General features: G+C 60.6%; 3 protein-coding genes across 7 annotated transcripts; 2 read left to right on the top strand and 1 right to left on the bottom strand.

The window, feature by feature from the left end:
- The first annotated feature begins 124 nt into the window (after positions 1–124).
- ANKRD35 (ankyrin repeat domain 35) lies at positions 125–8,847 on the top strand. The gene is made up of 15 exons (XM_065653517.1): positions 125–983; positions 1,097–1,292; positions 1,443–1,595; positions 1,673–1,761; positions 1,992–2,056; positions 2,358–2,415; positions 2,505–2,575; positions 2,651–2,757; positions 3,039–3,151; positions 3,233–5,391; positions 5,794–5,883; positions 5,968–6,033; positions 6,124–6,264; positions 7,896–7,953; positions 8,038–8,847. The coding sequence occupies exons 1-13, from the start codon at positions 125–127 to the stop codon at positions 6,226–6,228; spliced, it is 4,131 nt and encodes a 1,376-aa protein (XP_065509589.1). The 3' UTR covers positions 6,229–6,264; positions 7,896–7,953; positions 8,038–8,847.
- Positions 6,449–21,083, top strand: PIAS3 (protein inhibitor of activated STAT 3). Of its 4 annotated transcripts, none has more exons than XM_065653545.1 (14): positions 6,449–6,516; positions 10,446–10,851; positions 14,797–14,881; positions 15,351–15,401; positions 15,703–15,793; positions 16,546–16,680; positions 16,831–16,936; positions 17,386–17,459; positions 17,953–18,029; positions 18,292–18,419; positions 18,725–18,893; positions 19,096–19,229; positions 19,652–19,689; positions 20,010–21,083. In XM_065653545.1, exons 1-14 carry the CDS (start codon positions 6,493–6,495, stop codon positions 20,250–20,252), a joined length of 1,761 nt encoding a protein of 586 aa, XP_065509617.1. In that variant the 5' UTR covers positions 6,449–6,492; the 3' UTR covers positions 20,253–21,083. The 4 variants fall into 4 exon arrangements, with proteins under 4 accessions (XP_065509617.1, XP_065509613.1, XP_065509616.1 ...); XM_065653541.1 differs by having other exon boundaries at positions 17,869–18,029; XM_065653544.1 differs by lacking the exon at positions 20,010–21,083 and adding an exon at positions 19,778–19,990 and having other exon boundaries at positions 17,869–18,029.
- NUDT17 (nudix hydrolase 17) lies at positions 20,715–23,574 on the bottom strand. 2 transcript variants are annotated; one of them, XM_065653548.1, is made up of 9 exons: positions 23,396–23,574; positions 22,679–22,816; positions 22,444–22,612; positions 22,309–22,334; positions 22,132–22,224; positions 21,951–22,049; positions 21,734–21,870; positions 21,429–21,646; positions 20,730–21,142 (listed from the first exon to the last, which is right to left on the bottom strand). In XM_065653548.1, exons 1-8 carry the CDS (start codon positions 23,465–23,467, stop codon positions 21,445–21,447), a joined length of 936 nt encoding a protein of 311 aa, XP_065509620.1. In that variant the 5' UTR covers positions 23,468–23,574; the 3' UTR covers positions 20,730–21,142; positions 21,429–21,444. The 2 variants fall into 2 exon arrangements, with proteins under 2 accessions (XP_065509619.1, XP_065509620.1); XM_065653547.1 differs by having other exon boundaries at positions 20,715–21,646.

Below are 23,574 nucleotides of genomic sequence, written 5' to 3'. Positions count from 1 at the left end.
GTGGGGGGTCTCAGCCGTGTGATGAGTTTTGGGGTATCAGCCTTGTGATGAGTTTTGGGGTCTCAGCTGTGCAATGAGTGGGGGGTCTCAGCCGTGTGATGAGTTTTGGGGTCTCAGCCGTGTGATGAGTTTGAGTGGGGGGTCTCAGCCGTGCAGCGTGGGGGGGTCGGTTCTCCGGCACACGGGAGGTCCCTGGGGAGGTGCCGGGACGGGACAAGCCCGGGCGCGGTGCTGCCCCCCCGGCGCAGGAGGTGACGGAGGTGACGGGGCGGAGGACGCGCTCCCGGCGCCCGCACCCACACGCCCGCGACGCTTCGGCTCCCGCACCCGCCCCGGCGAGGGGCTGGGGGTCCCGGTGACCCCCCCGGCCACCATGAAGCGGATGTTCTCCTGCTCCAGCTCGCAGGTGGCGGTGAGTGTGTGTCCCCCGTGTCCCCCCCGGCCTGGATGGGGGTGGCACCCTGTCCTGCCCGCACCCGTGGGTGCTGCCGCGGTGCCCGGGGGGGCTGCGGGCATATTTGGGCTGAGGGGATGCTGCAGCCCCCCCGTGCCCACCAGTCCTGGACTGCAGCGGCCAGGGGGGCTCAGCACCAGCTGCGATTCCTGTCCCAGCCCAAATCCCAGCCTAAATCCCAACCCCGGCCCAAATCCCAGCGCTGATGCCGGCTGCAATCCCCATCCCAGCTCCAGCGCCGGCTGCAACCCCAACCCCAGCCCCGGCCCAAACCCCAGCGCTGATGCCGGCTGCAGTCCCAGCCCCAGTCCCAGCTCCAACGCCGGCTGCGATCCCAATCCCAGCCCAAATCCCGGCTCTGGTGCCACCCGCAACCCCAATCCCAGCCCAAATCCCGGCTCTGGTGCCACCTTCAACCCCAATCCCAGCCCAAATCCCGGCTCTGGTGCCACCCGCAACCCCAATCCCAGCCCAAATCCCGGCTCTGGTGCCACCCGCAACCCCAATCCCAGCCCAAATCCCGGCTCTGGTGCCACCCGCAACCCCAATCCCAGCCCAAATCCCAATCCCAGCCCAGTCCCAGCCCCAGTCCCAGCCCAGACACCCAGCCCTGACCCCCAGTTCCCGGCCACGCACCCCCAGGCCTGGTCCCGGCTCCTGTGCTGGTCTCAGTGCTGGCGCTGGTGCCCCCACCCCGCACCGCGGTGCAGCCGGCGCGGCACAGCTCGCCAAACCAGCCGGGCCGGCGCAGGCAGGGACACGCTCGTGGCCTCGCCCAGGGCCGGGCTGTGCCGGGATTCGGGGTCCCCAGCGCCCCGTCGCTGAGGGAGCACCCAATGTGTGGGGAAACTGAGGCACGGCCCTGCGCCACCGCGGGGGGGTCCATTGTGGGGGGCCACATCCCAAAAGAGGTGTTAGTCCTGGAGAAGCCGTGCCTCAGTTTCCCCTCGCCGCTTGGTGGGGTGGGACGGGGGTCCTGTCCCCGCAGGTGTCACTTGTCACCCCCCCAGGTTGAGAGCTGGACCAAGCAGGACCAGAAGCTGCTGGAGGCGGTGGAGAGGGGGGACGTGGGCAGGGTGGCCGCCCTGGCCGCCCGCAAAACCGCCCGGCCCGCCAAGCTCAACGCCGTGGGACAGTCCGCGTATGTCACCCCCGGGGGACACGCGCGGGGGGACTCCGGGGCGGTGACATCGGTCACAGCCGCCTCTTGCTGTCCAGGTTCCATCTGGCTGCGTCCAGGGGTCTGACCGAGTGCCTGACGCTGCTGCTGGCGCACGGGGCCCCCGTCAACGAGAGGAACGATGACGGTAAATTGGGGACACCGCCTGGTGTGGGGGGGACACGGACACAGTGTCCCGTCCCCGTGTCCCCTCTGGGTGAGCATCCCCAGCCCCGCACCCCAAGGTGCTGGGGCAGCGCCCTGTCCTGCCGTGCCAGGGCGAGATGTCCCCAAGGCGAGATGTCCCCTGGGGGGGAGCATTCCCCGCTGGCTGTGTCCCCATGGCCCCAAGGTCCCCAGCCCGCGGATCTCTTGCAGGCAGCACCGCTCTGCATCTGGCCACCATTGCCTGCCAGCCCCAGTGTGTCAAGGTCCTGCTGCAGGTAGGGGACAGGGACAAGGACAGGGATGGGGACAGGGATGAGGATGGGGACAAAGATGGGGACAGGGATGAGGATGGAGACAGACACACAGAAGGGGACAGGGATGAGGATGGGGATGGACAGACATGGGGACAGGGATGAGGATGGAGACAGACACACAGAAGGGGACAGGGATGAGGACTGGAATGGGGACAGGGATGAGGATGAGGATGGGGACAGGGATGAGGATGGGGAGGGGCAGGGCAGGACACCAGGTCCTGTCCCCCTCTTGGGGACAGTCCCTGCCCGCTGTCCCCCCCAGTACGGTGCCAACGAGGACCACGTGGACGCGCAGAACCGGACCCCCCTGCACTGGGCTGGTGAGTGACGGGGACCCCCAGACTGGGCTGGGCTGGGAGGGGGTCGAAGGCTCTTTTGGGGGTGCCCCTCTGAGCCCCTGCCCCCGCAGCCTCCTCGGGCTGCGCCTCCAGCGTCCTCCTGCTCTGCGACCACGAGGCCCTTCTGGACGTCACCGACGCCGTGAGTGGGGTGCCGGGGGTGGCGGGGGGTGGCGGCGGACCGCGGGGGTGACAGGTGCCTCGTGTCCCCCCCCAGCAGGGACAGACCCCGCTGATGCTGGCGGCGCGGGGGAACCACGCTGCCATCTGCGCCCAGCTCCTGCAGAGAGGGGCCGACCCCAGCCTGGGTGACAAGGACAACAAGTGGGTGGCCGCGGGGACAGGGGGACATTTGGGGGTGGCGGGGAGGGGGTTTCTCTGCTCTGCCTCCTCCATGCCCTGGGTGGTGGCTCAGTGGGGACCCCATGCAAAGGCAGCTCCGGCGCTGTCCCCTGTCCCCAAGGGACACGGGTGTCCCCAGGGAGGGGGGAGAAGGGGGCGGGGAGGGACCCATATCTCTGTGCCGCCACGTCACCGTGGTGCCAGCATTGCATCAGGCTGTCGTGCCACCGTGCCGCCGTGTCGCCGTGTCACCTCTCCCGCAGGACAGCCCTGGCGCTGGCCCGCGAGCACGGCAGCCGCGACTCGGCTGAGCTGCTGCTGCGCCACGGGGCAGCCGCGGGGGACAGGCACCGGCGTCACCGTGCCGGGGGGACAGGTGAGGCCCCCGCCACCTCCCTGCCCTTATAAAAAAAGTGGAAAAACAGGGGAAAAAGGGGCTTGTTTCTTCTCCTCCCAGCAGAGAACGGCGCCGGCGCGCCGCAGGGCGAGGAGACGCCGGGCAGCGACAGCGAGGAGGAGGAGGAGGATGAAGAGCAGCGGGTGCGGCGGCTGCGGGAGCGGCTGGCGAGGAAGAGGAGGGAATGCCGGCGGCTGGCGAAGGCGGCCGACACCATCCGGCAGCGGGTGCGGGAGCTGGCGCTGCTCCTGCCCGGCTGCGGAGCCGCTGCCGGCACCGAGGATGAGGATGAGGATGGCGCCTGCCTGGCCCTCCTGGAGCAGCTGAGGAAGAGGATGGTGGCCGAGGAAGAGGAGGATGGCGGTCACCAAGCCGCGGCGTGGCGGGATGGGGACGATGGCACGCCGGCGCTGGCCCCGTTCCTGAGCTGGCTGGGGGACGAGTGTGCCAAGCTGCGGGCGATGAAGGCCACGGCCGTCACCCGCAGCAAGGGGCTGCGGCGGGAGGTGGAGGAAGCTCTGCGGAGCAAACTCCACTACGAGGTGGTGTCGGCCGCCGCCGTCCGGAAGAGCTTGGCGGCCTGGGAGAAGCTGGTGGCCGGGCTGGAGCGGGCGCTGGGCTGCGCCGATGACACCCACGCCGAGATGCTCCGGGGATCCCGCGTCCTCCTGGAGAAACTCCGGCGGGAGGAGTCGTGGGCCGGGACGGAGCTGTCCCAGAGCCCGGCGACCAACGTGGGGCCATCCCAGAGCCCGGTGACCAACATGGGGCCATCCCAGAGCCCGGCGACCAACGTGGGGCCATCCCAGAGCCCGGCGACCAACGTGGGGCCATCCCAGAGCCTGACACCCAACATGGGGCCATCCCAGAGCCCGGTGACCAACATGGGGCCATCCCAGAGTCTGGTGACCAACATGGGGCCATCCCAGAGCCTGACACCCAACATGGGGCCATCCCAGAGCCCGGCGACCAACGTGGGGCCATCCCAGAGTCTGGTGACCAACATGGGGCCATCCCAGAGTCTGGTGACCAACATGGGGCCATCCCAGAGCCTGACACCCAACATGGGGCCATCCCAGAGCCCGGCGACCAACATGGGGCCATCCCAGAGCCTGACACCCAACATGGGGCCATCCCAGAGCCCGGTGACCAACATGGGGCCATCCCAGAGCCTGACACCCAACATGGGGCCATCCCAGAGCCCGGCGACCAACATGGGGCCATCCCAGAGCCCGGCGACCAACACAGAGGGCGTGAATGTGGAGAAGGAGCTGGAGGAGCTGAAGGAGAGCAACGGGATGCTACTGGGGGAACTGGTGCGGCTGGGCCGCGAGCGGGAGCGGCTGCAGGAGGAGCTGCGGGGGCTGCGGGAGCGGGAGCGCCGTGCCAAAGCGGCACGGGAAGGGTCTGGAATGGCGGCGCTGGCCCGGGAGCTGGTGGCGCTGAGGGATGGGGTGGGACAGAGGGTGCGGGAGGCGGGGGGTGACGGTGGCGCCGAGGCGGGCGTCCTGCGGGAGCTGCACCGCAAGCTGGACGGGCTGGTGAGGTCCCAGCAGGAGGCCTTGCAGCTCATCGCGGAGATGGAGGGCGACGGGCCCCACGGGGACGGGGACGGCACCCATGGTGGTGGCACCTGTGGAGGGGGCATCCATGGGGGTAGTGGTGGCACCCATGGTGGTGGCACCCGTGGGGTTGGCACCCGTGGAGATGGCATCCATAAGGGTGGTGATGGCACCCATGCTGATGACACCCATGATGATGGTGGTGGCACCCATGGAGATGGCATCTGTGGTGTTGACCCCCATGGCAGTGGTGATGGCACCCGGAGGGGTGGTGGTGGCACCCATGGTGATGGCACCCCTGGTGGTGGCAATGGCACCCATGGGGACACCGGGGCTGGGCTACTGGCTGAGCTGGAGGCTGCACTGGGCAAACTGGTTGAGGAGCTGGGGACGGCACCGGGTCCCCATGCGCAGCAGCTGCTGGAGCGGCTCAGCGTCACCGTCACCGCCCTGCGCGGCCGGGAGCGCCCCGGTGACAGCGGCAATGCCGAGCGGTGGCGGGCGGCGGCGACGCGGGCGCAGGAGGAGGTGACAGCGGTGGCGGCCGCGCGGGAGCGGGAGCTGCAGGACAAGGTGTCGGGGCTGGAGCGCAGCCTGGGGACCCTGCGGGCCAGGGCGGGCCAGCTGGCCAGCGCCTGCCGTGACAAGGACACAACGGTGAGGGCCTGGTGGGGACGCGGACAGGGGCCCCTTCTTGTCATTGTCCCCATCACTGTCACCTTCTCATCACCATCCTCTTCCCATTGCTGTCTCCATCCCCAGCACCTTCCCATCCCCTTCCTGTCACTGTCCCCATCGCTGTCCCCTTCCCACCACTGTTCCCCTGTCACCCCCCACCCCACCCCACCATTTCCGCATCCCCACACCCCATGCGACCCACATTTCGGGGGGGCAAGGGCTGCCCGGAGACCTCTGGACAACCAGGATCTTCTCCCCACTCGAGTCCATCTCCCAGATAAATTTAGGGGCTGGAGCAGATGGGGACCAAAGGGACAACCCCGGGGGGTGGCAGGGGGTTGCCGGTCCCCACCGGCACCCTGACCTTGTGTCCCCCCCCAGACCAAGAAGCTGCTGGTGGAGACGGAGAAGCTGTCGGCCGAGGTGCTGGGGCTCCGCGGGCAGAACGCCCGGCTGCAGCTCCAGCTGGAGGTGGGCGCCAGCACCCGCTGCCACCTCGTGTCACCCGCTGTCACCTCGCGTCACCCATCTGCACCTTCTTCTTCTGCTCCTCAGGTCCAGGAGAAAAACCACCGGGACATCGTAGCCGTCTATAGGACGCACCTGCTCCACGCTGCCCAGGTGGGTCCCCCTGTCCCCCTTGTTTTGGGGCGACATGGAGTGGGGGACAACTTGAGGTCCCCCCCCATGGCCAAGCTCTGCTCCCCGCAGGGCTTCATGGACGAGGGGGTCCACGCCATGCTGCTGCGGATCCTGCGGACGGGGGAGTGGGGGGCAGGATCGGGCCCGCTCCCATCGCCCCCCCCGAGCCATTAAACTGGAAAAGCCGCATGACCCTGTCCCGCGTCCCCGGTCCGTGTCCGTGTCCCCGTCCCCGTCCCACGTCCCCGTTCGGTGTCCTCGTCTGCAGCCGAGAGGGCTGGATTTGGGGGGGTCCTGCTGGGCGTGGCGACCGATTAGTGGGCGTGGCGACCGATTAGTGGGCGTGGCGATAAGTGGGCGTGGCGACGCGTGTGGGCGTGGCGACGCGCCTGCGCGGTGCGCGCGCAGCTCCGGCGGCGCCCGCTGCCATGTCCCAAGATGGCGGAGGCGGCGGAGCTGAAGGTGCGAGCCGGGGGGGAGCGGGAGCGGGCCGGGCCGGGCCGGGCCGGGGCTGCGGTGCGGAGGGTGAGGGAGCGGGGAGGGGGCGGAGGGGCGAAGGGGCCGGGGCTGGGGCTGGGGCTAGGGCTGGGGCTGGGCCGCGTGGGGCTGCGGGGTTCTGAGGCGTCTGTGGGGCTGAGGAATTTGTGGGGACGGGAGTGGCGGGAGAGGACGCGTGGGGCTGGGGGGCGGAGAGCTCGTGGGGGGCAGGGGGAGGCGTGGGGCTGCAGGGCTGGGGGAGCCCCAGGGGACCCCCAGGTCGGGGGGACGTGGGGGGCACGGGCTGCCGGGGGGGGAGCGGAGCGGGGGCTCCTGGTTTGGACCTTTGTGCCCCCAGCGGCGAGTCCGGGGGGCCAAGAACCCCTGGGGGGCTCCAGAGGGGGAGAGACAGAAACCGAAGGAAGGGGGAGCCGGGCGGGTTTGGGGAGCAGAGCGGGGGGTGTGGGGGTGATTTCTGGGGAGCAGAGCAGGGGGTGTGGGGGTGATTTCTGGGGAGCAGAGCAGGGGGTGTGGGGGTGGTTTTGGGGAGCAGAGCAGGGGGTGTGGGGGCGGTTTTTGGGGTGCAGAGCAGGGGGTGTGGGGGTGGTTTTGGGGAGCAGAGCAGGGGGTGTGGGGGTGGTTTTGGGGAGCAGAGCAGGGGGTGTGGAGGTGGTTTTTGGGGAGCAGAGCAGGGGGTGTGGGGGCGGTTTTGGGGAGCAGAGCAGGGGGTGTGGAGGTGGTTTTTGGGGAGCAGAGCAGGGGGTGTGGGGGCGGTTTTGGGGAGCAGAGCAGGGGGTGTGGGGGCGGTTTTGGGGAGCAGAGCAGGGGGCAGGTTTTGAGGTGCAGAGCAGGGGGTGTGGAGGTGGTTTTTGGGGTGCAGAGCAGGGGGTGTGGGGGTGGTTTTGGGGAGCAGAGCAGGGGGTGTGGGGGCGGTTTTGGGGTGCAGAGCAGGGGGTGTGGGGGCGGTTTTGGGGAGCAGAGCAGGGGGTGTGGGGGCGGTTTTGGGGAGCAGAGCAGGGGGTGTGGGGGCGGTTTTGGGGAGCAGAGCAGGGGGCGCGGGGCGGTTTTTGGGGAGCAGAGCAGGGGGTGTGGGGGTGGTTTTGGGGAGCAGAGCAGGGGGTGCGGGGCGGTTTTTGGGGAGCAGAGCAGGGGGCGCGGGGCGGTTTTGGGGAGCAGAGCAGGGGGCAGGTTTTGAGGTGCAGAGCAGGGGGTGTGGAGGTGGTTTTGGGGAGCAGAGCAGGGGGCGCGAGGCGGTTTTGGGGAGCAGAGCGTGTACCATGGCGCTGCTGCAGCGCTGCCCGTGTCTGACGGGTTTCACCTCCCTCCACTCTCGTTTTTTTTCTCGTTTTTGTTTTTTTTTTTAGGAGTCAGAGTGTGTCACCACCTTTGCCCACCAGACTGTGGAATATGAAATTGCCCCCGGTAACTAATTCCAAAGCTGATTTTTTTTTTTTTTTTTTTTCCCTCTCCTCGTTGGCGATTTAATATTTTTTTCTCCCCCCACAGGAACATAAGAATCCTGCCCCCTTCCCTTTGCTGGGAACAGTGAGACCTTTGGGAACTGGCACCTTTTTGGCCGCCAGCCCCAGCAAGAACGTAATTCTCTGGAGGGATATTTGTCCGTAATCTTGCCCAAATTCTGACCCAGCTTTACATCATGATCTTTCTCCCTCCCCTAAAACTTAAACCCAGCTACTACAGGGTTACCCTATGGCAAAACGTTAACGATACCAGTGGAGAAATTGGATCTGATAATTGTAATTAGGCGAGCGGGGTCGGCGCGGGAGTCGAGCTCCAGCGACCGCGTCCCTAATCCTGCGATTTGGGGCCGTCCTTTGGCAGACGGCAAAGCCGGGTCTAGACGCAGCTTAGCGCGCAGGTTCGCACCCCCGAGTGCCTTTCGCTGGAGCTTCACACAACTTGAGGCTCCTTCGCTTTATTTTTCGATCTCTGCTCCTTTTCCCCTCGTCCGTCTCCCTTTTACCCCCTTTCTGGTTTCCTCACCAGGAGGTGGTTTGAGCTTTTTCCCATCTGCGCCTCATTGTAAAAACAAGACGGGCCAGTTCAAAATGAAATAATTTCTCCTTATAAAGCCCGTGGTGGGCGTAAGACACTTTATTTGAGTCAAAAGGCTCAGGTGCCCTCCGGGAGCTCTCGCTGCCGTCTCTTACGGCAATAAACAACTTTTTTCTGCTGCTCCGAGTGACCCGAGAGGCTTTCGGGGTAGATGCGAGTCCACAGCGGTGGTGACACAGCCGGCCAGTGGCACAAATACGTGTGTTTTGTGTGTTTTTAACGCTAAAGCGTGAACCCCGTGCTGGCGAGCCATGCTACACTCATCTGTGGTCCAAATCCGGAGGGTTTGGGGAATAACTAACGCGGGAAGGGGGTTGGTGCCTTTGCAGCGATTGTGGCGAGATGGGGGGGAGTTGGTGAGAGGAGTATTTAATAAACGGTGTGTCCCCAATCGGTGTTTTCCGAGAGGTTTTTAAAACGGGCACTGTCAAAGCTGAGAGACCCCAAGCCGAGCTGTTTTTCCTCGTAAACAACAGAGGTTTCCTGCTTCTGACGAGTCCTCCCGGCTCCAAAATGGGGGAAAAAGTCTAAATTCATCGTTCTTCTCTCGAGCGTATCCCCAGCGAAGGTAACGGGCGAATCCCACATACCCGCAGGGTTTATTTCTACACAAACCCTTAATCTGGCGCCGTGTCTGTTTGGCTCAGGGACCACACGGCACTTGTAGCGACAGAAGCAGCTTTAAGATCTTTACCAAATCCTTCCCTTTTTGTCTTTCCTCCCTGGGAAGCGGAACATCTGTCGCATTGTCCTCCCGAGATGCTTTTTTGTTGGTGTGTGGGTAACACCATCCTAATAAAGCGATTTAAACTGCCTTCAAACCCCTTGGCGCACGGGCCAGAATCAATTAACCATCTAATAAGCCTGACCCCTGCGCGCCTCCTCATTCCGAATTTCTAAGCGACTCTAGAAAACTTGGTCGGTAAGAGGTAAAGTTGAGATGTTCCCATCAGGACAGAAAACGGCTCCGTTGGGTTGGAGAATTGACCCGAACGCAAAAGCCACCTCCTGGTAACCCCAAGTTGTAACTGATTTGAGAACAATTCGCCCGTTGTTGAATCGGGTGCGTTTCGGGAAAAGTCTCTGTGGACGCAGAGCGGTGCTGAACCTCCTTTTGTATTTCAAAGTGTCCCAGGTTTAGTCCTTTTTAATGAAAAATGGTGCTGGAATATGCACAGAAATACTCTGTATTTTCTGCTCTTTGGGCATCTTTCACTTGAACCCCGTGGGGTTTGTTGGACTCTCCACTGATAACAGCCTCGGTATAGAAGTGCTGCCTGGTGTCTGGTTTTCTTTAATTACAGCCTTTCTCATTAACGACCAACATCTATTTTCAGATTTGATGTCTGACGTGTCTCCTTAGAGAAACATCGGGCAAAACCCCAGCGTTCCCAACGTCTATTTTTGCAATAAAAGAATCAAATTGATGTCTGAAAGCCCCCGCGGTCACGCTGGGGCTCAGCCGTTCTAAGCTGGGCCTTAAAGCTGGAGCTTAAGCCCAGAGGGGCACAAAAAGCTTTAGTTTAAATGTGAGTTTAATGCTACAAGAGCTGGTTTATTTGAAGACGATTTAGGGTGATTTAACGACCCTTTGGGTACCAGCTCAGCCCTTCGCATCGGGAAACAAACGGGACCTCTTGCGTTTCCAGATCGGAGCAAAGTATCTAAAAGCCGAAAATAACTGGGAATATTTCTAGTTCTGCTCCTGAGGAGCCGTTGGTGACGGGGACAGGGGAACTCCGGCCTGACAGTGCCTCTTTTAGGGCCTCAGCAAACCCGCGGGGGGTTTTTGGCCCACGTGGCGATTCTAACGGCGCTTGTTTTCTCTCTCCTCGCAGCACATGGTGATGAGCTTTAGGGTGTCGGAGCTGCAGGTTCTCTTGGGCTTCGCTGGGTGGAACAGGAGTGGGAGGAAGCAGGAGCTGCTGTCGCAGGCCCTGCAGCTGCTGCGCTTGGGCTGCGACGCGGCCGTGCACATGAAGATCAAGGAGCTTTACCGGCGCAGGTTCCCCCGCAAGCTGCTCGCCCCGCCAGACCTGGCCATGCTGCACGGCCCGGGGACACCGGGGACGCCCCGCGATGCTTGTCACCTGCCCTACGACCACGGTGCTGCCATCACCGCGTCCCTGCTGCCCGCGGGCAAGCGCGAGGCCGAGGCGCCGCTCCCCGTGCACCCCGACGTCACCATGAGGAGCCTGCCCTTCTACGACGTGTACGACGAGCTGATCCGACCCACCACGCTGGGTACGTGTGTGTTCTGATCCATCAGACCCACCGCGCTGGGTACGTGTGTGTTCTGATCCATCAGACCCACCGCGCTGGGTACGTGTGTGTTCTGATCTGACCCATCAGACCCACCGCGCTGGGTATGTGCGTGTTCTGATCTGACCCATCAGACCCACCGCGCTGGGTACGTGTGTGTTCTGACCCATCAGACCCACCGCGCTGGGTACGTGTGTGTTCTGATCTGATCCATCAGACCCACCGCGCTGGGTACGTGTGTGTTCTGATCTGATCTGTCAGACCCACCGCGCTGGGTACGTGTGTGTTCTGACCCATCAGACCCACCGCGCTGGGTACGTGTGTGTTCTGATCTGATCCATCAGACCCACCGCGCTGGGTACGTGTGTGTTCTGATCTGATCTGTCAGACCCACCGCGCTGGGTACGTGTGTGTTCTGATCCGTCAGACCCACCACGCTGGGTACGTGTGTGTTCTGATCTGATCCATCAGACCCACCGCGCTGGGTACGTGTGTGTTCTGATCTGATCCATCAGACCCACCGCGCTGGGTACGTGTGTGTTCTGACCCATCAGACCCACCGCGCTGGGTACGTGTGTGTTCTGATCTGATCCATCAGACCCACCGCGCTGGGTACGTGTGTGTTCTGATCTGATCTGTCAGACCCACCGCGCTGGGTACGTGTGTGTTCTGATCTGATCCATCAGACCCACCGCGCTGGGTACGTGTGTGTTCTGATCTGATCCGTCAGACCCACCGCGCTGGGTACGTGTGTGTTCTGATCTGATCCATCAGACCCACCGCGCTGGGTACGTGTGTGTTCTGATCCGTCAGACCCACCACGCTGGGTATGTGTGTGTTCTGATCTGATCCATCAGACCCACCGCGCTGGGTACGTGTGCGTTCTGATCCATCAGACCCACCGCGCTGGGTACGTGTGTGTTCTGATCTGATCCGTCAGACCCACCGCGCTGGGTACGTGTGTGTTCTGATCCATCAGACCCACCGCGCTGGGTACGTGTGTGTTCTGATCTGATCCATCAGACCCACTGCGCTGGGTACGTGTGTGTTCTGATCTGATCCGTCAGACCCACCGCGCTGGGTACGTGTGCGTTCTGATCCATCAGACCCACCGCGCTGGGTACGTATGTGTTCTGATCCGTCAGACCCACCGCGCTGGGTACGTGTGCGTTCTGATCCATCAGACCCACCGCGCTGGGTACGTGTGTGTTCTGATCCGTCAGACCCACCGCGCTGGGTACGTGTGCGTTCTGATCCATCAGACCCACCGCGCTGGGTACGTGTGTGTTCTGATCTGATCCGTCAGACCCACCGCGCTGGGTACGTGTGTGTTCTGATCCGTCAGACCCACCACGCTGGGTACGTGTGTGTTCTGATCTGATCCATCAGACCCACCACGCTGGGTACGTGTGTGTTCTGATCTGACCCATCAGACCCACCGCGCTGGGTACGTGTGTGTTCTGATCTGATCCATCAGACCCACCACGCTGGGTACGTGTGTGTTCTGATCTGATCCGTCAGACCCACCGCGCTGGGTACGTGTGTGTTCTGATCCATCAGACCCACCGCGCTGGGTACGTGTGTGTTCTGATCTGATCCGTCAGACCCACCGCGCTGGGTACGTGTGTGTTCTGATCTGATCCGTCAGACCCACCGCGCTGGGTACGTGTGTGTTCTGATCCGTCAGACCCACCGCGCTGGGTACGTGTGTGTTCTGATCTGATCCGTCAGACCCACCGCGCTGGGTACGTGTGTGTTCTGATCTGATCCGTCAGACCCACCGCGCTGGGTACGTGTGTGTTCTGATCCATCAGACCCACCGCGCTGGGTACGTGTGTGTTCTGATCTGATCCGTCAGACCCACCGCGCTGGGTACGTGTGTGTTCTGATCTGATCCGTCAGACCCACCGCGCTGGGTACGTGTGTGTTCTGATCCGTCAGACCCACCGCGCTGGGTACGTGTGCGTTCTGATCCATCAGACCCACCGCGCTGGGTACGTGTGTGTTCTGATCCGTCAGACCCACCGCGCTGGGTACGTGTGTGTTCTGATCTGATCCGTCAGACCCACCGCGCTGGGTACGTGTGTGTTCTGATCTGATCCGTCAGACCCACCGCGCTGGGTACGTGTGTGTTCTGATCCATCAGACCCACCGCGCTGGGTACGTGTGTGTTCTGATCTGATCCGTCAGACCCACCGCGCTGGGTACGTGTGTGTTCTGATCTGATCCGTCAGACCCACCGCGCTGGGTACGTGTGTGTTCTGATCTGATCCATCAGACCCACCGCGCTGGGTACGTGTGTGTTCTGATCTGATCCATCAGACCCACCGCGCTGGGTACGTGTGCGTTCTGATCTGATCCGTCAGACCCACCACGCTGGCTCCCTTTCCAAACTCGTTAATTGTGAAAAGCGATTTTATTTTGCAAGTGACTTCCAGCAAAACAGCTTCAAAAATCCTCTGCCACACTCGAGTCCTAATTCCGCCTTAATTAACGAAAGCATAGGCCTGAAATCTTCTGATATATAAAATTGACGAGCTGGTTTACGCGTCACAGACCAGCTCGTTGCAAATCCAAGAGGATGCAGCAAACAGGTCTTTAAAAAGAGCAGAAGTGGGTGTGACGAGGGCAAAGCCGCTGGTTTCTCACCGCGTTGCGGCCACCGAGCACTGCAACGCTTCCCCGTTTGTAAAAGAGGGAAAAGAAGATGCCATTTTGGGCCTAATTCTGGCAAATTTGTGTGTTTGCTGCCTTTAAAACGCCGGTGGGGACACAGGGTGCGGATCAGCCCCAGAATCACTGGTGGGTTTGGAAGCGCCGCCGCGCTCGGGGCGATTTGTGCCCGTTCTGGTGTTTCCAATAAGCTCTACATGTTATTTTTACTTACGGTCGAGCCCTTGTGGCTCCTCAGACCCGACCCGCCCGTCTCAGGCCTTTTAAATGGTTTTTCGCTGGATCCGGGGCTGGTTTTCATTGTACAAACACCGCAATGTTTGCTGAAGCCGAGATAAGTGCATCCGTGCTCCGGCCAAACCTCCGGCGTTTTGGGGGGTTTGGGTTCGTTCCTGTTTTACTAAAACTGATCTTTTCTTGGGTCTGGCTTTGTTCAGCCTCTCGGTCGACCTGCGGTTGAGCCTCTTCCCTGAAATGGGACACTCGCCTTGCAAAAAAAATGTCTTTTTTTTCCTCTCCTCTGGTAAAACTCCCTTATTTATGTGTTGGTGCTTGGGCTTGAAAAGAGTTTTTCTGCATTTCCCGGGGGATCACGGGCTTTTTCGCTTTATTTCTGGCTTCTGGGGGTCCAGCATCTTTTCAGTGTAAACATCCCCTTCCCACTCTTGTATTTTAATTTGTGATGTGTAAGGTCACGTCAGGAAAAAAAACCAGCAGAAATAAGCAATATATTGGAAAAAAACTACGAAAAAGGGGATGGAGAGGGTGGCGATGGGGGTTAACGATTTGACTCTCCCGCCCCCAAACCTCTCGCCGTGTTACTGTGATTTGGGAGAATTTCGGAGATTTTTGGTGTTTCTCTCCAGCAATAACACCAGTTACAAATTGGCCATGAGACGGAGGTTCGTTATCGGTTCTAAACGCAGCAAAGAACCCGGAAAACTGCACGATTGAAGCTCTGGCTGGTTTTCCAGGGAAATCGGGGCCTCGCATTCCTGACATTCCGGAGCCGGGGAACCATTGGAATGGGCTTTTTTGGGGTCTTCGTTCTATGCTACCGATAACCACAAATACGAATTTCAAAGCTCACGGGGCGTTGGACACGTCCTCATTTCCCGAGGGCGCGAAAGCAGCAGGAACCTGGTGCAGCTCGGCCCAAATTCTCTTCTCCTTTGGTGCTTTTCTTGCACCTTCTGCGGGTGCCAGAACGACCCGGTGATGATTTAATTCGTCTTTATTCTCTCGATTTTTCAGCCTCGACGAACAGTCAGCGCTTTGAAGAAGCTCATTTCACATTTGCTCTCAGCCCCCAGCAGGTCCAGCAGATCCTCACGTCCCGGTGAGTGAAACAGCGGCTCTGGGATTTGGGTGGAAAAAGGGGAATTTCACCCACCTGCCCCAGAGCCTCGGGTTTTGCCTGCAGGAAGGAAAAGATCACAATCGGCATTAAAAAAAAGAGTGAATTCATCCCCAAACGTAGGGCCTGCAGACACGAGTGTTTGTTTTCACGGGCGACTCCGTGCCTGGCGTTATGTTCGGAAAACTTCATGCTCGCAGGAATTTTTGAGGTTGATTTTTCTCCTTTTCCCACCACATTCTCTCTGTTCAATAAGCTTTTGCTTTATCTCCCTTTTTTGGGAATTTTGCCTCCTGTTTTGACCAGGAATTACCTGTTTTTACCATTCAGCTGCCCTGGTTTATTCCTAATACAACTCCTGTGTATCAATATCGATATAACAAATTGATGCTGCCATCATTGTAATTCTTTTAATCTGACAATTTTAAGACCTTTTTTTTTTCTTTTGCAGAGACATCTTACCAGGTGCCAAGTGCGATTACACTGTCCAGGTGCAATTAAGGTAAGAAAATGTCTTTTTGGTGAACACACCAAGTCCCATCCCCTGAAAAAAGTGAATTTTAGCGCCGCTGGGATCATTTCTGCTCTCCCGCTCTTCTCACATCCCGAGCGAGGAAAAGATGAGCTCTCTGTTTTATTCCTTGTTTTATTTGGCGAGTGGAGAGAGGTTAAAAAAACAATGGAGCAGGTTTATTTTTGGGCGACTTAAAGCAGTTGGGGAAACGCGTTTTCCCCTTTTAAGGGGCGATTTGGCCACGGTTTTGTGCAAACGTCGCTGCTCACTCGCCGCTTCCTCCCTTCAGGTTTTGCTTGTGCGAAACCAGCTGTCCCCAGGAAGATTATTTCCCTCCTAATTTATTTGTCAAGGTCAACGGCAAACTCTGTCCCCTGCCTGTGAGTAAACCCGATTTATTTGTAATATCTTGTAGACTCAAATCTGCCCGTTCTCCGCAGCCGCAGCTCCCCATGAGTCCAGTTTTTGTGGAGATGAAAGACTGATCGGGTTAAAAAACAATTTCACGTTCCAGGCTGCGGGTTGGCGATGAAAACCGTGGTCTGGAAGTGCAGCAATACGCAAACTTTGGGCCTGATTATTATTGTTCTTATTAACTAGCGGGTTCTCTCTTTTTTTTTTTTGAGGAGAAACTTGATAAGAAAAATGCAGAGTAAATTAAGTTACTGGAATAATGGCACTGCCTTTAGTTTATCACATGGCAGGAAGAGCTAGACACTGCGGTCAAGGGTAATGTGTACAAAATACAGAATAAATGACAGAACAGACGCTCTCGGGCTGGATAACGGGTTTCTAATCAAGTTGGAACGTGGGTATAACGAAGCAAAAACGCGCTCAGTGTGGGGTTTGTCACGGGCTGTGATTTTTCAGTTGAATGGGGTAGGGCTTGGTTTTTAATTCACATTAAAACATCCCGGGCCGGCAGCTCTGGAGAGGTTCGGTCTGCTCCTCGGGAAACCTCTGCTGCTTAATTTCTTGACATCGAGGAGGAATAATGAGATTCTAGATCTCTGAGACGTGACATGAAACACCCGTCGGTCCGAGGTGCCGGGAGGAAACGGGGTTTGTGTCGGTGGACTCCTGCACCTCAGGGAGGGTCGATTGACGCCGGATTTTCCCCCTTTCCCCTCAGGGTTTTCTCCCGCCCACCAAGAACGGCGCGGAGCCCAAGCGGCCCAGCCGGCCCATCAACATCACCGCCCTGGCGCGGCTCTCGGCCACCGTCCCCAACACCATCGTCGTCAACTGGTCCTCGGAGTTCGGCCGGGTGAGAACAAAACCGTTTCCCGCTTGCCGCTCTGCCTCAAACACCCATTTTTTTTCAGCCTCGGGGCTGGGTCGAGGTGTTTTTTGCCGCCCCGTCCCCTTCCTGCTGTTATTTTTTGAGATTTGAGGCGTTTCGGTGTCTTTTCGGCAGAATTACTCGCTGTCCGTGTACCTGGTGAAGCAGCTGACGTCGGTGACGCTGCTGCAGAAGCTGCGGGCCAAGGGCATCCGGAACCCCGACCACTCACGAGCCCTCAGTGCGTACCCTGGAACGCGTCGTTCCGCTCGGTTATTAATGTTACCCGGTAACTTCAGCAATGCCGTCGCCCAGAGCTCTAAATCAAACCTTTTCCAGCCCGTCTCTGTCGCGACACGTCCACAATACGTCCCGTGAGCGGAGCCGCTGCTGCTTGCACCTAAATTGTACCGTTTCCCTACAAATAAGTGTTTCCCTGCAACAAAATATTTCCCCCACGCTGCCCTTTGACAGGCGGGCTGCAAAATTTCTAAGGCAGGGACTGTGGCGAATACGATCAAACCGAGGAGACTCTTAACCTCATGGTAAAAATTCCTGCAGCTGTAAGCAACACCTGCCTGTAATTTGGATAATTAAGCGTCACGGCACAAATTATAAACGGCGTCTGTACATCCTGATGCGCGTAAAAGGAGGATGTTGACAGGAGACTCCTTTTTCCTCTTCTCTCAGTCAAAGAAAAGCTCACGGCTGATCCCGACAGCGAGATCGCCACCACCAGCCTGCGCGTCTCCCTCATGTGTCCGGTAGGTTCCTACAGTTTTTAATTCATTTTTTTTAATGGGATAACACCCTTGCGAGCAGCTTCCCCGCTTTACCAGAGCGGACGCCGCTGCAGCCGGGGCTTTGTTTGAAAAAGCACCTTTGATTCCCAAATCAAAGCAGGACGGAAGGAAATTGCCCGAACTGCCTTGCGAAAAAAAAAATTGCTTTTGTTTGCCTTTCACCTTTGAGGTGGAAATGAGCTTAAAACCAAAACAAAATGGCAAAAATACCCTCGGGAAGGTTTGTTTTCTCTCCCCTTTTAATTCGTTGAGGTTTAGTTTAACCCCTTGAGCGCCGGGTGGGGAGAAAAGGGAGTGAACTGGGGGGTGACGCCGGCGGCTTCGCTCGCGGTTGGACAAACCCGCCTGATTTTCGCCGTTGTGGCCGCAGCTGGGGAAGATGCGGCTGGCGGTGCCATGTCGCGCCGCGACCTGCAGCCACCTGCAGTGCTTCGACGCCGCGCTCTACCTGCAGATGAACGAGAAGAAACCCACCTGGACCTGCCCCGTCTGCGACCAGCGAGCCCCGTACGACACCCTCATCATCGACGGGTGAGCACGGCGCCTTTGCGCCGCCTGGAGAAAGGGTTTCTCTAAGGCTTATCCTCTAACGTTAGCGTAAATGGACAAGTTACACCCTCAGCTCACTTAAAATCTGATTTTTTCATTCCCTAAACGGCTTTTGGTGCCGATCTGGGGGAGATTTCTGGTGAGGAATAAGACGCTTTTGTCAGAATCTCGGCTTTGCTCGGTACCAAGGGAACAGCGTAAAACCAAACCCGCGGGTTTTAGGAGGAGAATTCTTCGCCCACAGGCTGTTCATGGAAATCCTCAACTCCTGCACGGACTGTGACGAGATCCAGTTCATGGAGGACGGATCCTGGTGCCCCATGAAGCCCAAGAAGGAGAAGCCGGAGCTGCGCCAGGCGCCCGCCTTTGAGGGTACGGCAGCCGCGCTCGCCAGATCTTCAGCTTAAACATCCTTTTTCTTGCCAAAACGACACTCTTGATTTTCAGGAGATGGTACTTGGGACCACGCTGAGCGCAACAGGCGCTTAGCGCATCCCTGTGCTGGAAAAAGCCAGAAAAACGCAGGTTTCTTCGAAAACCACAGGCGGGTGATGGAAATTGAGACCCAATCATTATCCTGGGGATGATGCTCCTGCTCTGGGACGGGGTGTGGGTTTGGGGGTACATCGCGGGGTCGCTGTTCGCTGTTCTCTCCGCTGATGCCGCTTTCCCCGCAGCCGCTTCGCTTTGCCCCGTGGGCTGCGCGGGCAGGAACCCTCCGGAGGGCAGGGGAAGAGTGGAGGTGATCGACCTGACCCTGGACAGCTCGGACGAGGAGGAGCCGCCGGCCAAGCGGCCGTGCCCCATGGCCAGCACGGCCCTTCCCGCAGCGCCCGGCCCCAAAGGGTGAGAACCCGCGTTTTCCTGCATTTTGGCTCCTTTTCCTCCTTCCTCTCCGCTCGTTCCCATCCCCAAGCACTGGCGTCACCAGTGGCGGCAGGAGGGAGGATTCGCCTTTGCTGTGGGAGCACCGGGGGTTGATTTTGGTGATAAACGAGGGAGAAATTTTGCCCGGGAAGCTTCACTGGGTCTGTAAATTCTGTTTCAGGGCGTTGAGCCTTGATCACCAACCGTCCTCCGTGCTGCGCAGCCCCCCCATGGCGGCTCTCGGCGGCGATTACCTGTCCAGCCTCCCCGTTCCCGAATACCCCCCGTCCTACCCGCTGCCCTCCGAGCTCCAAGGTAACGGCAAAAACCCCCCGGCAGCGGGTTTGAAACCCCCGGAATCGTGGGTTTGCAGCACGCCGAATGTCCTAGTTCAGCAGCCGAAGGCTCTGGCTGGACCGGGCGCTGCCCCGGCCTTTCGCGCGGCCCGTGGGGGTTTTTCGTGGGTCCCGCACATCAGAGTGAGGATTTTTGAGCGGTTTTGAGTGGTTTTGGGTTCACTGGCCCGACACAGAAGAGGGAAGAAGGACACGCGATGAGTTCAAGGGCTGCGGGAACAGAGCTGGAGTTTGGGACAGGGCTGGAGCCGCCGATATCGGGGTGTCGAGAGTTTGGAAGAGCCTGAGCCCACCTGCGTTCGTGTGGTTTCACTCCTGCTAAGATGTTTGTTTACCAGCCAGAGACTTATTATAATTTTTTTCCCCTTTTTATTTTTCTAGGTCTGGATTTGTTTTCCTTCTTTCCAAGCGAAAATCAGGTAAGGTGTGGGGTTTTCTTTTTCTCGTTTCTTCCCCCTTTTCCCCCCCCCAAATCTGCCGTCTGGCCAACACGTCCCTCTTGCTCAGCCCACCTTCCTCCTCCATCCTCCTCCTCCGAGAGCTGCGGGGGTGCCAGATCTGCGCTTCCATGGGGAGATATTTAACACCCACATCTCGCTCATGCAAACTGGGGGTCTCCGAGCGCCCGGAGGTGACGGGTTTGGCCTCCCCGAGCCCGACCCCACGGGCGACAGTAGCAGACGGGAGGATGAAATAATTTTGGGGGCCCCGTGAGCTGATGGGGGGTTTGTTTCGGCAGCGCTACGGCCCGTCCATCGTCACCGCGCTGGACGAGCAGGACGCGCTTGGCCGCTTCTTCCCGTTCCGCGGCAGCTCCGGTGCCTTCCTCGGCGTCAACCCCCTGGCCCCCCCACTGCTGGGGGGGTCTCACGGCGCCCGCGGCAGCAGCATCGTCCCCCCTGGTGCCCTGCGGGACCCGCCCGGGGCCGGCGGCACCGCGGCGCTGCCGGGACACCGGCCAGACGTCATTTCCCTGGACTGAGCCTGCCCGCGCCGGGGGGTTTGTGCCCGTTTTCTGCGCCGGGTTTGTTGGAGCTGCCGGAGGATTCGCCTCCCAGTGCTGGCGCCGCTGGTTTCCAGTCCTCCCGCCTCGGGGAGGCCGAGTCCCAGCGCCTGTTTCTGAGGGTTTCACTGAACCCCCGACTTCAAAGAAATATTTTTAAAAACAGCAACATTTCTACAATGTAGGATTCTGCCACGAAGACCCGAGGGGGATCGTTCAACCAGCAGAAGCAGTGTTTCTGCCCCAAAGCCCCCGCGGAGCCTCCCTAGTCCCAAACTGGGAATTATTCCCTGTTTTTACTGGGAGAAGGGGACAGCAGAAGGACAGGGACGGGGTGACGCTGCTTCCTCCCACCTCTCCCTCGTCTCCCTTGTTATTACAATGTATTTTTGAAAAAATTGTAGGTTTGTTTTCCTCCTTTTAAATATCCCCAGCGCAGACCTGTACAGAGAACAGATGATCTATATTTTCAGTTCCAGCTTTTTGTACATACAAAAACCCCAAAGACTTTTCCCCCGTTTCTCGATGCGAGGACTTTAAATGAAGGTTCGCGTCGTGTCTGGGGCTGGCGCGTCGCCCGTTGCACAAGTTATTTATGTATTTAAACGTCTCCTTTGGTTTATATCCTCAGCTCCCGATTCCTGCGGCTCAGGGCACCCGCAGGTATCACATGTAGCACATTTTTTAGCACCTTTTTTAAACTGCTCCTGCCCTGACGATCCCCGCCGGGCCGGGGGAGCAGCGCACACTGTTCTGCTTGGACGATTTTCCTATTTTCTTGTAACCGCCGCCAATATTTTGATGCAATAAAGGTGTTTAAACCACTGCGGATTTGCAGGTTTGTGCTGTGCGGCAGGAGGAGTTGGAGTCTGGGGGGAAACAGGGACGCTGGGGAGGAATTTGGGTGTTTCTGAGCCCCCGATTTGGGGAGGTTTGTTCCCGGGGGGGGTCACAGCGAGGTCCCGCACCCCTAACTCTGCTCTGCTTTCCCGCAGCCAGACGTGCCCAGCGCGGGACCCCGGGCAGCGCTCCAGGTACAGCCGGGAGACAAAACCTCTTGTACAGACCCAGAACAAACCGCCCCCCCAGAGCACCCGTTTTTGGCGACACCGCAGCCCTGACCCCCCAGCGCTCCCCTCCTGCTCCAACACCAACCTCGTGAGCAGTTCATTTATTTACTGGGGAGCGGGGTGACGTTGCCCTGGTCCCCACCGTGTCCCCGGTGCCCCAGGGACTCCAGGCAGAGCCGGAGGGCAAATCTGGTGCCGGCGCTGACCCGCTCCACGTCGTCCCCGTGCGCCAGTGCCGCAGGCAGGAGCGTCACGGTGGGGATGTGGGTGACGCGGGAGGAGCCGCCGCTCAGCTCCGTGATGCTGTGAGAGGGGAGGTGACAAGGGACAAGGTGACAAGAGATGGAGCCGTTTGGGGCTCCGCACCCCCTTTCTGTCCCTGTCCCCCACCTGATGGTGGCCGGTAGCGCGCTGGGGACGATCCCTGGCATCTCAGCGCCCTCCTCGGTAGTTGCGATGGCCTCCAGGACCGGGGGCTCCAGCCAGGCGTAGGCGCTCACCTCGCTCTCGCTGGGACGCATCCTGGCCTGAATGCCAACACTGCGCTCGGGAACAGTGACACGGCTGCTTGGGGACAAACCGGGGCTGTCCCCAGCCCCACGCTCACCTCCAGCCACCGGTGGGACTCGGCGGAGAGCAGCAGCAGGTAGGTGACGATGTGGTGACGGCGCGGCGGCCCCTGGCTCGGCGCGGGTGGGTACATGGACTGTGGGGACACGGTGCTGCCTGCGTGGGGACAGGAGGGGACCCCAGGGCCACCCTCAGGCCACCCCCAGCCCAAGTGTTACCTCCCAGAGGCCCAGCACCCTCCAGGAGAAGGTCCCCGCTCCCAGTCGCAGCCCCGTCTCCTCCTGCAGCTCCCGCAGCCCCACGTCCAGCAGCTACGGCCAAAAAGGGAGGTCAGGCTGCCCCAGCGCCCCCCAAACCTCCCCCTGCCCCTGGTGGCCCCCACGTTGTCCCCTCACCTCTTCACCTGGCTCCACGTGCCCACCTGCGAGAAGGGACAGAAGGTCAGGGACACCCCAAAGGCACTGGCGCCCCAAAGTGAGTGGCAACCCAAATTAATGAACCAGCCCCCCAGTTAATTCCCCGGCACTCACCGGGCGGCACCCAGACGTTGGGGAAGGTGCTGAGGCTGCGGGCGCGGCGGGTGAGCAGGACGTGGCCGGTACTGGCCCGCAGCAGCACGGCCACCCCCGCGGCCACCCCAGAGGGGACAGGGACCCCCGGCTGCCCCCCCGGCTGCTCGGCGGGGCCGCAGGGCGGTCTCTGCGGGGACAGGGACGTGAGGGGCCAGGCGGGGGCACCGGGGGGGTCCCACCGGCCCCCACGCACCTTGAGGAGGGCGGCGGTGGAGCCGGGGAAGGGCTGGTCCGACAGCAGCAGGTGGCCGCGGGCCAGCCCGCAGTTCACCAGGGCCACGTTCACCAGGGCCGCGTCCTCGTGCGCCGCGCAGAACAAGCCGGTGACGCTCTGGGGGGGACACGGAGCGGGGGACAGGGGCACGGGGGTGCTGTGGCCACCAGGGCACTGCCATGGCCACCGCAGTGGCCACCACGGCAGCGTGAGGGCCACCATCATACTGTGATGGCCACCATGATGGCTGTTGCCATTGTCACCACTCTGGCGCCATGATGGCCACTGCCACGGCCGCCATGGTGCTGCGATGGCCACCACGGTGCTGCGATGGCCACCACGGTATTGCCATGGCCACCATGGTGCTGCGATGGCCGCCATGGTGCTGCGATGGCCACCACGGTATTGCCATGGCCACCATGGTGCTGCGACGGCCACCACGGTGCTGCGATGGCCACCACGGTATTGCCATGGCCACCACGGTATTGCCATGGCCACCATGGTGCTGCAACGGCCACCATGGTGCTGCGAATGGCCACCGTGGTGCTGCGATGGCCACCATGATGGCCACTGCCACGGCACTGGGAGGGGGGAGGTGACATCTCCCCCGTGCACACTCGTGTGCCCCATTTGCACACGCAGGCGCGCGCTCCGTGTCCCGTTGTCACCGCGCCTCCCCCCCACCCCCCCCAGTACCTGCCCGAAGCGCGCGGGTCCCGCGGCCCCGCCCCGCCTCACGTGCACCAGCACGCGCGCCGATCCCGCCATGGCCGCTGCGGGGGGCGTGGCCTCCCGGGGGAGGGGCCGGGAATGGGCGGGGCCTTCCCAGAAGGGGCGGAGCCTTCCTGCCCGGCGAGCGCGCCCCCTGCGGGCGG

Source organism: Caloenas nicobarica, chromosome 31, assembly GCF_036013445.1.
Source record: "Caloenas nicobarica isolate bCalNic1 chromosome 31, bCalNic1.hap1, whole genome shotgun sequence".
Lineage (NCBI taxonomy): Eukaryota > Metazoa > Chordata > Aves > Columbiformes > Columbidae > Caloenas > Caloenas nicobarica.
The sequence above is the reverse complement of the archived record's forward strand: the minus strand, read 5'-3'. Positions and strand labels throughout refer to the sequence as shown.